Here is a 14342-nt window from a genome sequence, read left to right as displayed (position 1 = left end):
TCAGTTCTCATGGCACTGAATATGAAAATTACTGTCCTCTGTGATGTGATGCCATGTAGTCTGGTAGAAAGTGATTAGTGTGGTGCAGGAACCTGCTGCTGCCATCCTGAGGGTACAAGAGAATGCTAAGCAGGGATATGCGGGAACAGATATAAGGGAAGGGGTAAACGGATAAGTACTGTAAGTCAGCTAAAGGAAGAAAGATGGCAGTCCATAAAAGGGCAGGGCCAAACTTTGGGAAAGACAAGAAAACATTTTTTCCATGGAACAATTCTGCTTGTTACATTGATATTACTCCCAAAACCATCCACCATTTAAACTTCCCTATTGCATATCCTCCCTGAAACATTTCTTTCTATCTGTTTTCTCATGTTTTCTGCTCCTACACTTTAAGGGCCACCATCAGAACCTCCCCACTGCAGTATGTGGGGTCACAACCCAGAAGACAGCAACTCTTCATCCTGCTGTTTGTTTGTACAATGTCCAGCTTATTCACTTTCGTATGACCACAGAAGCTGAGATTATATAAACAATATGTATTACCAAGAAATTAAGACAGATGACAGAGATGAGATACACAGAATTTCATCACAATGAAAATCCTACTAAGCTAATGTAATTAAAGCTTCATCTGTTAACAACCATTTTTCAAAATTAATATAAAATTGAAGAAAGCAGTCTTCTGGGATTTTGCACCGTGTATATGTGGTGCTAACCGACGTTTCGGAGGAACGTATCGCCTCCATCTTCAGGGTTCTACCGGTTCTCACGGTCTCTTTGCTTGCAGATTTTTTATATATATTTTCTTCTACCCTGAAGATGGAGGCGATACGTTCCTCCGAAACGTCGGTTAGCACCACATATACACGGTGCAAAATCCCAGAAGACTGCTTTCTTCATAGTCACCGCCGTGAAAGCCTCAAATCTAACATAATATAAAGTTAACAGTAAAACAAGAAACAAACAAATACCAATAAAGAAAAGTGTCAATGTAATACAGCTTGTAATTACTCAAATTATTCTGAAGGACAAGGGGTTCACTATCAATTCTGAAATTTTCCGTATGTAAACATTTCAATTCATATGACTTCTCTGCAATCTGTCACAAAGTTCTGGAACTTCAGATATCAATCTCTTTTATCTGTAACCTCATTTAACAAAAATGCTTTTACCTGTTTGTACATAGCATCCATGGTAACTCAGACATAAATTCAATTGAAGAAATATGACAAATTAATTTGACTTAACAAAAAGGCAGAAAAAGCTTATATTTTTTAATTAAAAGTATTAAAGCATGAAAGTCTTCACAACAGAAGAGGGAAGGAAACATTTCTAAGTAAGATACACTGTTTGTAACGTCACAAAGGAACATGAAGGTAATGTAAAAGTTGTGAAACTTCAGATACTGTATATATTAAAATGAAATTTCAATAGAATCAAAATTGACACACTGTAGTTCAGGGTAATGACAATCTTGAAGAAATGCCACTCATTGCAACTGAAAATAAAGCCTTCTGAGAGTGTCACATCTGAACAAAAAGTGAATAAGCTAAGGCAGATACAATGAAAGCAAAAACAAACACCATTTTTGTTCTCATGATGAGAATCCTGCTTGACTTGCCCCAACGAGCACATTCTATCATGGCAAACCTTTCTAAACCACAATTACCATACAAAGCACCACAGTATTTATGACTCTGCATGCTGCTGTAAAATCATATTGTTCTTCATACTTCCTGGCCACAAACATCTTTTGTATTTTGTGCAACAAATATTGACTTCAAACGTTGTTTACAGGGAAAAAACACATAATAGAATATTTTAAAACTCAGTTTCAACTTCAATTACAAAGGAAACAACCACTGTCTATTCTGAGAATAGAGTAAAACCAAGGAACAAGCATGGAATAAAATTCCATGACATTTTCATTACAGAATGTTGCACGCTTAGTTACCTGAAGACAGAAGGGAAGAGTAGCAAACTTTCAGCTCTTGCAAAATTAAACTGAAGATGACACTGCACTTGGATCATAACATGTCATCTCCATAGCAAGAGATTTCAAATAAAAATCATGAGAATAAGAATAACAAAGGTTTATTTTCCATTTATATAAATTGTTGCTACCCATAATGATGCACATGTGACAATACAAACAGCTCCATTAAGCTACAACAGTGATGGGAATCTGTTTCTCCAGAAAAGTTATTACGGCTTCACAAAAAAAGTTACAAAAATGATAGATTACGTGGAAAAATATCTGTGAAAGACAGAGGACATTTCCAGCTGTTTGCACAGACCTCCTAACAAAAACAAGCCACTCTTTAATGCAGTACACCAGAAAAATCATTACATCTGTTAAGGAGTACTCTAAAAGTCAACGCTCTATTTCTGTTAGAAGAGACGTGCAACTTCGTCTCCATGAACATCATTAAATAAATTTCACTGGAAGAACATTTAAGGTAAAAATCTGTTGATCAGCAGACCCCTTCATAAAGAAAGAGGTGAACAGAATCCAATGGAAACATTAAGTTGGTTCTGCAACTGCACGACATGGCCCCATCAATGGCACTGTGCCTGCATTAAGGCTGGCTTCCACTGTCACCACAGCTTGGAATTCAAACAATCGTTCATTATTATCTGTTACAGTCTACAGCAAGATGCATTTCCGTTTTGGTTTCACTTGGAGAACAGGGCACAGGACGGCCCGAATCGCTTCATCAAATACCGTCTTCAGACCCTTCTGAGTTAATGCACTGCACTCCAGGTACTTTACAGCACCAATCTCCTTCGCCATGGCTAGACCCTGTGAAAGAACATAATTTGAAACGTGGCATGTTTTATGTCCAGATCAGAGCTTAGATAGTTCAGTCAGTACAGTGATGGGCTATCAACTGAACAGTCAAGAATCAGGTATGATTCTGAGTTGGGACAAAAGATTTTCCCTTCTCCTTGGTGTCCACACTGGCCCTGGGATCTACTCAGTCTCCTTGCCAATGGGCACCAGAGGTTCTTTCCCTCAAGTGATATGGTAGGGACATGAAGATGAGCACTCACCTCCACATAATGCTGAGGTTATCTCCACTCCGCCATATCTTCATGGCATGATTTTTTTATCAGTTTGTTTCTTTAAGTTTGTTATTTAATGACACTGTCAGTATAAATCAGAGAGAATATAAAATCAATGACAGAATAATTAATGAATGTGAAACAGCTGGTGGAATGAACTGGTAGGGGAAAGAGAAGTACTCAAGAGAAAACCTGCACATAAACACACCACAAACCCCACATGATTTGGCCTGAAACTGAACATAGGAAGCTGGCAACTAACCACCTGAGCTATAGCATAGTGCCAAATTAACTAAGCACAGGGGCAACTTCACTTTAGTTCAGTTCAAATCAAATTTCTGAGGTGTGAGGTCCTCACGAAGTGCTAAGATTATGGTTTTTGCCATGTGACACAACATCCTAAGGAAATAGAGGGGTTTAAACCCCCTGCTAACGCAGGCCCCAGTGCCCTCTTTCTTAATTTGGAGAATGGGCTATCTGTGTTGCAAAAATGTGATAATGGGCCAGCTGAACTACATGCATGCATTGGCTGTCATAACACTGTGCATAATCAACAGTGAAAGTTAACACATACAGTGCGCCATAGCTCAAGCAGTCAGTTGCTGGCTTCCCACCGCGGCGGCCCGGGTTCGATCCCAGGTCTGGTCAAGTGGGATTTGTGGTGGACAAAGTGGCGCTGGGGCACATTTTCTCCGAGTACTTCGGTTTCCCTGCAAATCTTCATTCCACCAATTGCGCCACAGTCACCCTCACCTATCTTCTGGGGCTGGTACAACAGGCCAGAAGTGGCCGCAGTACAAGGGACTTAGTCCCGCCCCACTAGCAATAATATAAAAAAGAAACAACACATACAGTATTCTGGAAGTCTGCTCTATTCTCCTCCAGATAACTGATCACCACTATATGAATAAATATAGTGGCAGGAGCCTGACTAAAATTCTTCTACCAAGAAGCCTGTATTCTGACCAAAAGACTATCACAGTTACCATTACGATACGTATTTTAATATCAAAAGGACAGCAGGTTCAATGCTGACTGCTGCCTCTAATATCAATGACATAAAAACAATAAGAAATATATGTGAACCTGAGTTGCAAAACAAACTGTCAAATCAGATGAGACACTTATGTACACAAATGACTAAAAAAAATGGGTCACATATCATGGCAAGCAACAGGTCCATCCTAATGTGTCCAGGGAGCAAGCCACTGTTCCAATTCTTGGTATGACTAGCCTGCAGAATTATCCGTAACTTTACTGTGAGCTCACATGACAAAAGCATGGATAACACCTTTCACACTGCCATCCTCCACAATTCAACATCTGCTTCGTTATTTTCTGGAAGAAGTGACAGTAGGCTGACACAGACAGATGGCAGACGTAAAGAAAGCACAACAATATGCACTAAAGCCCTTCAGTTGTTCCTCTGCTTAATTAAGTACTATGTCATGATGAGAGGCACACAATACTATAGTTGGTTGAGGCAATACGCTACAAAGTGGAAGGTCACGGGTTGATTCCTGATGAGGTCACTGGATTTTTCAATTGACCACATCCTTCCATGGACACTTTGACCCTGCTGTCCTTGCAGTCGACTCAGCCTCTAACAGAAATGAATACCAGGAATCTTCCTGGGAGTAAAGAAATCAGCAAGGAAGCATGCAGCAAGCAAATTCTACAAACTAATAAGGATTATACTGTGTATAAAACTTGTTTGATGATGTAGACGGTTATGTCAACATTAAAAAATCACTAGATTGTATTTTTAAAATATGACTGTATCAAAAATGACCATACTGGAGGTCTTGTTGAACACACAGGACTTCTAGATTAGCTGCTTAAGTATGAGGTACCATAAAAGATGGTTAAGGCAGATAATAGGAGAGATGAGGTAAGAAACAGCAGCTGCAAGTGACTGATACAAAAACTTGAGAAGATCAGCCACATCAATTGGTACTCAGTTCATGTACCATAGCCAATTTACTTGGCACAGAAATTTCAGAAATGTGCACTGCATTCTTTCTGAAGCCAGAAGTACATACCTGAGGATATGTGATGGGGGCTAACTTCTTATCCTTTAGCTTCTCAATCGTTTCCTTGTCTTCTCGCAAGTCGAGCTTAGTGCCAACAAGGATGATGGGGGTACTTGGACAGTGATGTCGCACCTCAGGGTACCACTGTGCACAGTGTAAAACAAATTATGAAATGAAGAAAGCTGTCTTCTGGGATGTGGCGCCATGTAGATATTGCGTTAAGTGACATTTCGGAGGAGCGTACCGCCTCCATATTCAGGGTAGAAGAAAAAAATCCACGAGCAAGGAACCAGCATGCTGACATCTCCAAAAACGTCGGTTAAGACAGTATCTACGTGGTGCCACATCCCAGAAGATGGCTTTCTTCACAGCCACCACCATGAAATGTACACAAAGCATAACAATTCTGGCACATTTGATATTTTCTGCTTGAAATGCATATAAAATGCCCACTACTGATGTCTGATTTTAATCAAATTTGTAATGTGTTGACAGATCTCAGTAAAATACCAAACTTCATAAAACTTCATTTAGCAGCTCTTGAGTTGTTACATGCAAATGGAAGAGGCAAAGGTAATACCTGTTTCTCACAATTTTTTATTATGAATGCACCAGAAACATATCTTAATGAAACAGAAGTGCTAGTTTCACATAGAAATAGGCTGTTCATCTGTAAATCTTCTTTGTACAAGCATCATAAAACATATTACAACTTCTTACCTCAACTTGACTTAAAAAAAAAAAAGGTTAAGCTTAAAATGTCACTGTGTTTGTGTGTCCATGTCTGTCCCACCTTAACAGCTTCAAAACTGACTGACAAATTTTCATTAAACTTGGTGCAAACTGCATGCTAGGCCAGGTGATCCCACCTTCACATTTTTAAATTTCCTGCTACTAGTAATACCAACAGAATGTCCTGGCAGAACACACCCTGGACTTACCCCTTACCTTTGCTCTTACATTCTCAAATGACGCTGGGTTCACTAGTGAAAAGCAAATGAGGAAAACATCCTGCAAGAAAACAAAACAAAGCAGTTAAAATGGAGTTAACACTGCGAAACTCTGGTGTTCATACAGAATTCCATACAGGTGGAGGAGATTAAATAGCTCAATAGTTCACCGTGGTATGATACCCAGCTAGGAAGAGTCCTCTGTACCAGCACGTGTCCAGACAGGCGCTGGGGCCCACAGAGCCTCATATTCAGTGGACATTTGAGGCAGTTTCCCAATTACAAACCTGGGGTTGAGGAGAGGGAGAGGTGGTAGGAGCAGCAACAATTTGAACACTAAGAAGAGCTTATTTCACAAGCTGGTGAGCAAAAATTCAGCCATTTCATGAAAATATTCTTGGACACTCAGTCATGACTAAGCTGAGTTAACAACCAGTGATTTGGAGATCTCTCTCCATCATCAAAGTCAACATGCAGAATGACCTAAAATGGCAGATATATCAGCAATTTATGGATATGGGGCAGGCCTCCAAAACACTGGTCAGTAACTTCACTGTGGCAACAGATCACCTGAGAAGATTTTGGTGCATTCAATTTAAATGGAAGCTTCAAATCTGACATCCTTTTCAGTTGTTCTTTTTTAGCTGATTTTAATCTGCTGGTGTTGCCTTGACAGCAGTTTTCTAATGTGTCGATGATAGGACAGCCACATAATAGTATTACTGAAATGTGTATGCAGGGATGACCAAGCAGATTACAACCCTGATGTCAGACAATTAGATGTACGTGTAGTTTGCATGCCGTTTATTAACACGATTGTGTCCTGACAGTAAACTGCTGAGACTGATGCAGGCTGAATTCAAAAGGATCAGGAAGCAAGCAACCAGTTTTATTGAGGTGGTAGTTGGCTGAAGAGAATGACGGACAGCGTGAAACAGCTCCCTCAGAATAGGTGGAGTCTTAGCTGAGATTTCAACCAAGGGCATCTCAATACACGAACAGAATACAGAGAAACTTGTTCGGTCTGAAAATATAAAATCACCTACTCCCAGGTAACAGGTAAAGCTATCCCTGTAACAGGCCATGGAGGCCCATGGGGTTGTCAGCCTCATGTGCTCGCTGAAACTTTACCCCCAAGAAGATTCCTGGTACTAATTTCTGTTAGAGGCTGAGTCAATCCCAGTACAGCTGGATGGATTAAGTCAACTGAAAAATCCAACAACCTCATTGGGAAACGAACCCATGACCTTTCAGCTTGTAGCATACTGCTTCAAGCAAATGAATTATGAAAATGTTTCTCTCTCTTTTCTCCAGACACTTCTCTTCACAAACTTGAGCCCCAGTCTCCTCCAAGCTTACAGTCACTCAGCTAATTAAGAAATTCCCGATCTCTTATGGAAACTGATCACTGGATTGTATCCTGAGCCAGATGAACCCTGTCCATACCACAATGCCCGATTTAAGATCCACTATAACAGGCATGTCCAACGAGTCGATCTCAGAGGCCTATAAGGACATTATACGTGAAAAGCATCTAAAGTCACTTGTAATATAATATGATTATATTCAGATTTTGAAGGGAAAATACATGTTAAAGTAGTCTGTACTTTCAATGTATGTTGCTTTTACAACAAACATCATGCGTTGCTATTTTTACCAATATTTTTGCTTAAAGCGAGGTATGATGATACGAGGGGTGGTAGATCACTGGCAGTTTTGACACTAAAAAGTCAATCACAACCTGTTTGAAGTTGGACATGCCTTCACTATAAGATTACCCTCCCACCTATGTTCAATTGTTCCAAAAGGTTTCTTCATTTCAAATTTTTTTCATACATTTCTGAACTGCTGGTAATACATAAGCAGCAAATGCTTAGCAGATACACAGTAAGTGTACTCACAGTCTGTGGGTAGGATAGTGGGCGCAACCTGTCATAGTCTTCCTGTCCTGCTGTATCCCACAATCCTAAGTTGATTGGTTTGCCATCTACCATAACATTAGCTGAGTAATTATCGAATCTGAAACAAATATTGGAATTTACAAAGCACACTGTAAATAACAAGTTGGCACTGGGAATGAGACCTGCAATTTCACTGATTACCACCTTAGTCTTCTCATATTAAAGCTTAATATGTAAAATATGGCACCATGTAGTAAAGCTTAATATGTAAAATATGGCACCATGTAGTCTGGTGCATTACCATTGTTTCAAAGGAACCTACTGCTTCCATCTTCAGCGTAGATGTGGTAAGTGAAATTTGGAAAAGTGACCTGGATATACGGAGAGGGAGGGCTGGGCCTGTGGTTCTGAGGGAAAACACACACACACAGATATTAATAATATCACCCTGTATGGAGGTGGGTTCAAATACTTCCACTGTAGCCCTATGAGTTACACAAGACGACAAAAAGGTAACCATGTGCCTGGAGGTATAACTGGGCCACCCTGTTCCTGGGGGATATAAATACAGAGACCTTGTCCTCCAGGTTGAGGGTTGGATGACAGGCAAATGACCTTACTCTATAAAAAAAAATTACTGTTGCAAAATCCAAGGAAGCCTACAGCTCAAAAAAGAGCTGTTTTGCCGATGATTAACAATTTCCTTTGCTTGACTGTGTAGGTGAATGTATAACACTTTTAATTATTCACATTCTTATCCAGATACACTTCCTGTCTTATGCGCAGCGCCATGTTTTTGATGTGCTGCAATTGAGCCCATCCCCATTTGACTCTTTGCAGCCTCACTCCTACCGGCTACAAATTAATGTGTGTGTGGGAAAAACGACCTTGCTATGGGAAAATTTGTAACTCCTGCCACATACTATTCCTACAAATGGACTGCTACAAGAACTGCCAAAGAATATAATCAGCATACATGTATTCAGCATGCTATCATAATTTGGAAGTAAATTCATAAACTTGGAGGGAGATGGTTGACCTGTAAGTGAAAATGATGTCAGAATTCTTCGCTTCTGCCAGATCTTTTTATTTCATTAATAGCATATTTACAATCTACTCTTGATAATGTGAAGTAATAAGTAAATTTGTTCCAAGTACATGTCTTGAGTAGAAAATTCATCCACTGATGATACTCTGACAGGCCCTGTAGAGGAATGATGATGGTTTTAATCTTTGTCATCTGCGGGTTGGGGTAGGTCAGATGGCCACTGTCTCCTCAATTTTCTTCTTGCATTTGGTGGGTTGCTAATTTCTACATCTGGTCTGTTATTGTGTCCGAGTATGCTTTGATGGTAGAGAGTTGACAAACTATGTATTTCTTCCACGAAGAACGGGATTTGCAGATCGCTGTGGATAGTAAAGTTGGAGACATACCGAGGTGCTCGAGTTACTGAGTGCAAGAATTTGGATTGAGGTCTCTGAATTATTTTTGTGTTTGATGGTTTTCTACAGCCCCATTGCTGTATACCATATGTCCACATGGGTTCTTTCTGACAGGTGGCATGAAAGTGTTAACAGAATGATGATACTGATAAGTTACTAATGTTACTGTCTTCTTGTATGTGACAATGTGTAGTCTGGTAGACGTTTACAGACTTCTGGGGATATATATCTTCAGCATGAGGATGAGGCAGTTTGTTCCTATGAAATGTCAGTAACTATCTAATGAGCTACACGACATCACATGCCAGGTGACAGAAACAGTGACAAGTCACTGATGTGAGAACCCAAACCTTACACAGTGACAAATGTGCACTCACACTGTAGGGATGTATTCCCCAGGGAAGGCATTTGTGGTGTAGCTGATCAGTAGACACGTCTTACCAACCGCACTGTAAGGAAACAAAACACAGCATTAATAAAATTACAGAGCAAAGTGGTACCAATTGGTCCACATCCGAGTTCTCAATCTGCCAAGACACCACAAATGAGTCCTGCTCTATCCTATCAGTTCAACATATACAGCCTCCCGCTATTTCAATTACTATCACACAACTTCCATTCAATGAATGACGAAACAATATTTACTAGGTAACTGAATCACAGTACGTCATACCTCGTGTAGACGACCTCATGGACAAGTCTTGTTTATGAACAAATAGTAAAAAGGTAATGGCCTGGAGGCCCCATAGGATTATGAAACACTGAGGGTCCCACATTTTCTAGACAATTGGTTCACAGATGGTGGTGAGGTTGTCAGCCTTACGCGCTGGCCACCCTTTACCCCCCAGAAGATTCCTGGTACCCATTTCTGTTAGAGGCCGAGTCAAGTTCTCTCAGAACCATGAGGGGTTACAACTCAGGTGACAATACTCTTCAAGTTTCTCTTAGTTTTACTAGGCACCTTCAGACAGCTGTTAGAAATGATAAAGAGATGTTAAATGATGTGCGTATGATGGACATAGAGAGCCTGTAATCCAATCAATGTTGTCATTTGGTACAGAGAGCACTACTAACATACATAAAATGATAATGTTGTCTCTATGCCTAATTAAGCACCACGCCATGAAGACGTATGGGGGAGTGGACATATAGGTCCACGAATTCTTAACCTGGGTACTAGTAGGAGGGGCATGCTTAAGTCCATGCCACAACCGCACTATACTCCCTAGAGACAGGGCACCCAGCCCACTGAACAGGGGACTGGGTGGGCCCCAGAGCCGGTCTTGAAGATGGGAAGAGAAATAATTTTTGCCCCTGCCGGGAATCGAACCCCGATTCCCTAGTGGTACAGCCTGTAGCCCAGTCACTGCACTCAACTATCCGGATTCGTCACAATGTATCGTACTTTACAAAATGTGTAACAGCAAATGAACACGTTACACACTGCCGGTTGTAAACACAATTAAAACGTGACAGAAAATTACATGCTGTGTTCTCTGCATGGCCTCTGAATTGGGCATGATCTGATACACGTATCGCTACCAGCAGAATTGTGGGAGGGAGGAAGGGTGACGCACCGTAACTAAGCCGCTGTTATAATCCACACACACTCTAAAATCCTTATCTGAGTTAGTGGACTCGACCAATTCTGTTGAGAGCGGCCAGATCTAGAAACGTGAAAAATGGGGCGCTCCTCCTCATACCATTAACAGCAAAACCTTTCAAGAATGAAGAGTTCTATCACCTGGGATATAACCCTAACGGATCTTTCGGAGGAACATGTCACCTCCATGTTCAGGGTCGAAGAATAATCGAAGCAAGTAACCAGCATGAAAGCGGGTGGCAAGAAGATAGAATTCTTCTTAACCACAGCAATGAGAACATCAAACCCTTTAAAAGTGAGTTTAGACTACACGCACTACATGTGTGTCGGGTGTATTGCCGAGCAACAGACGACGGAATATTTTCAGGTGTTGGGCAAAAGAAGGGTGGACGAAAAGCTTGTTTGCAGGCCACATTTCTGTGCTTAATGACATCCATATTTCTCGGAAACACGACGGTCTCTGTCCCGAGCGCCTCAGGTCTCTGAACTGACCTGCGATTTCAGTTTCACATATAGAGAGACCATGAAATTCATCCTAGATTCTACGGCCTGGATCGTTCAATACAAAAATTCATAGGAGTAATTTCTGACACCTCTATAATATGCGTTATTTCTGAGTACAGTAAACCTTCGCTAATCCGGTTACAGTTAATCTGGATCGAAATATGAATTATGCTGTTCACAGTTGAGTATGTACTTACTTTAAACCCAGGAGAAAGACACATGGCATTTAGAAAGGCCGACGAGTGTTTTGCCTGTTCTGACAAAACCTGATAGTATCTTCAAACCTGCATTATTACATTCAGCAACAGGTACAGCTTCTGAGTCTTCTACCGATGAATAAATGTACTTTCATTTTATAGTTTTTAAATAAAGGCTGTAGAGCGTTTTTTTTTCATCAACACTACTTATGTGATTAAGTGTTCCATTTATGCGTGTCCTAAGTTTTTCTTTGCCTTTTAAGGCCACCTTTTGCTTAATTATTCCGAATTATCGGTTAATTCGGATGACCTCCCCCCCCCCCGGTTACTGAGAACTAGCGAGGGTTTACTCTATTTTGTTCAACGAAAGCATAACAACTGAATGGAGCAGAGTCCTTACTGAAAAGCTAACCGTTGTTCGGCTAGTCAAATAATCGCAGCATTTTGTGAATCTGAAAATTGTGTCATCGTGTTCACAAGTGTCCGCCACTGATTCTTATATTAAGCCAGACGAATTAAATCCACAGCTCACCCTATTTATTTATGATCAATTTTAATATTATCACCCTCTCTGCATCTATGTCATCCAAGTGGTCTCCTTCATTCAGGCTTTCTTGCAAAAACTCAGTACGCATTTCTCGTCTCTCCCTTGCGTGCTACGTGCCCTGTACATGTCACTCTCCTCGACTAATCACTCTAATAATATTTGGCGTAGAGTGCAAGTTATGGAGGTCCTCATTATGCATTTTTCTCCAACGTCCTACCACTTCCTCCCTCTTAGGTCGAAACATAATCCTCCCTTAATGTCAGAGGCATCTACACACGAGGCATCTAGGAGCAAGAGGACTTTCAGACTGTGCTGAGGGCAGGTGGAGAGACTGAAACCACCCACGAAAAATCCAAGACTGGCTTCAGCTGGATGACGAACGCTCTCGGCAACTCGGACCGTACAGCATTCAATGTTAGGATGATTAATGATCTAAAATGATATGGACGGAAGAGGTTGTGGCCTAATCTGAATTACTATCCTAACATTTGCACCTGCAAGATAAACGAAAGCACGACAAACCACATTCAGGGCAGCTGTTGTCCCAAGCAAGATACGAACCGAGTGCAAGTGACACTACGTTACCGCCTGAGCTAACTTGTTGGCCACGAATCGCGTCCAGTGACTTTGATTACAAATACAGGATTGGAACTACTCCTCTATCACAGATCTCTTGGAAGTTCTAGGGAAATTCCTCTCAGGTTCAACCTATCTTGCATTCTGTAAAATAAGCCCAGATATCTTACTTCAGTAAACAGACAACATGAAGTGGAATGTCTTTATCATTCGCATTGCATGCACTTTCCTTGACGTCTTGTGGTTTCGCGGAACACGGCATATCTTGACGTCTTGTTTTCCTGTCGACTGATGCGTCCAGTTTTGCGATACGCCAGCAAGAACGCCTCGTTACAACTCACAGATATTACGGCTCTCGCAAACCTGGAAAAAATCTTTTCAAACTTGATTTTTTGTGAGTTAATTTACAACTCTGTCAGTTAACCAGACTGTACAGTCTCGAATGGCAGCATGATTAAACATCCTTTATTTTCTGCGGGGCCACGCGGTAGCGTAGTTGGTTGAAGCACTATGCTACACGCCGGACGACGGAGGGTTCGATTCCCGATGAGGTCATCGGATTCTTCAATCGACCTAATCATTCCGGCCTCACTATGGCCCTGGGGTCGACTCAACCTCTATCAGGAATCTTCCTGGGGAGTAAAGGCCGGCCGACGTGTAAGGCTGACAATCTCACCGCCATCTGTGAGCCGACTGTCTAGAAAATTTGGGAGCCTTGACGTCTCACGATCCTATGGGCATCCACGGCCTTTACGGGATAGCGTCTTTACTTTTGGCATGCTGTTGTGTATCACATATGAAAGGTATAGTTACGGATCGTCAAGTGGGATTTGTGGTGGACAAAGTGGCGCTGGGACAGGGTTTCTCCGAGTACTTCGGTTTCCCCTGCCGATCTTCAGTCCACCAATTGCTCCACAATCACCATCACCTATCATCTGGGGTTGGTACAATAGGCCACAAGTGGCCGCAGTACAAGAGACTTAGTCCCACCCCACTAATAAAAAAAAAAAAAAATAGGGATCGTCAACACAATCGATTATAAATCGATATTAAAATGTTACAATTCGAGTTATTTTATTTTCATCCCGCTACGTGTTTCGATCTACAAAGATCATCCATCAATTTTTTATGAATATATATCTCGTTACTGCATTATCAAAATGTTAAAATCGATTTATAATAGACTGTTTTGTTGACGGCCCCTAACTATGAGGGGGTACCCAAAAGAAACCGAACTTATTTTTTTTAAACTTATTTATTCAAATTTTAAGCACAAACCTTCAATCCCCTTCAAAGTACTCCCCACTTACACTAATACACTTGTCTAGTCTTTTATTCCATTTTTCAAAACATTGTCTAAATTCATCTTTTGGGATTATTTACAGCGCCTCCGTCGTTTTTTCCTTCACCTCAGCAACATCAGCAAAACGCTTTCCTTTCATGTCTCTTTTCATTCGAGGAAACAAAGAAAAGTTTTGATCATTTCGGGACTCTTCTTTCGAAGCACAGCATGCTTCCACGC

At 41.0% G+C, this 14342-nt stretch overlaps 1 protein-coding gene across 1 annotated transcript in view; it reads right to left on the bottom strand.

Annotated features, from left to right (window-relative positions):
• Positions 1 to 1701: 1701 nt before the first annotated feature.
• The window catches only part of LOC111873428 (ras-related protein Rac1), a 36245-nt gene continuing 23604 nt past the window's right edge, over positions 1702 to 14342 (bottom strand). Inside the window, exons 2-6 of the mRNA XM_023868152.2 lie at positions 9771 to 9842; positions 7951 to 8068; positions 6048 to 6110; positions 5109 to 5243; positions 1702 to 2803 (exon numbers count right to left, since the gene is read on the bottom strand). Of these exons, the coding sequence (XP_023723920.1) occupies positions 2648 to 2803; positions 5109 to 5243; positions 6048 to 6110; positions 7951 to 8068; positions 9771 to 9842 (544 nt within the window). The 3' untranslated portion in view covers positions 1702 to 2647. The remainder of the gene's footprint in view (positions 2804 to 5108; positions 5244 to 6047; positions 6111 to 7950; positions 8069 to 9770; positions 9843 to 14342) is intronic.

This window comes from Cryptotermes secundus, unplaced genomic scaffold, assembly GCF_002891405.2.
Source record: "Cryptotermes secundus unplaced genomic scaffold, Csec_1.0 scaffold276, whole genome shotgun sequence".
Taxonomy (NCBI): domain Eukaryota; kingdom Metazoa; phylum Arthropoda; class Insecta; order Blattodea; family Kalotermitidae; genus Cryptotermes; species Cryptotermes secundus.
The sequence above is the reverse complement of the archived record's forward strand: the minus strand, read 5'-3'. Positions and strand labels throughout refer to the sequence as shown.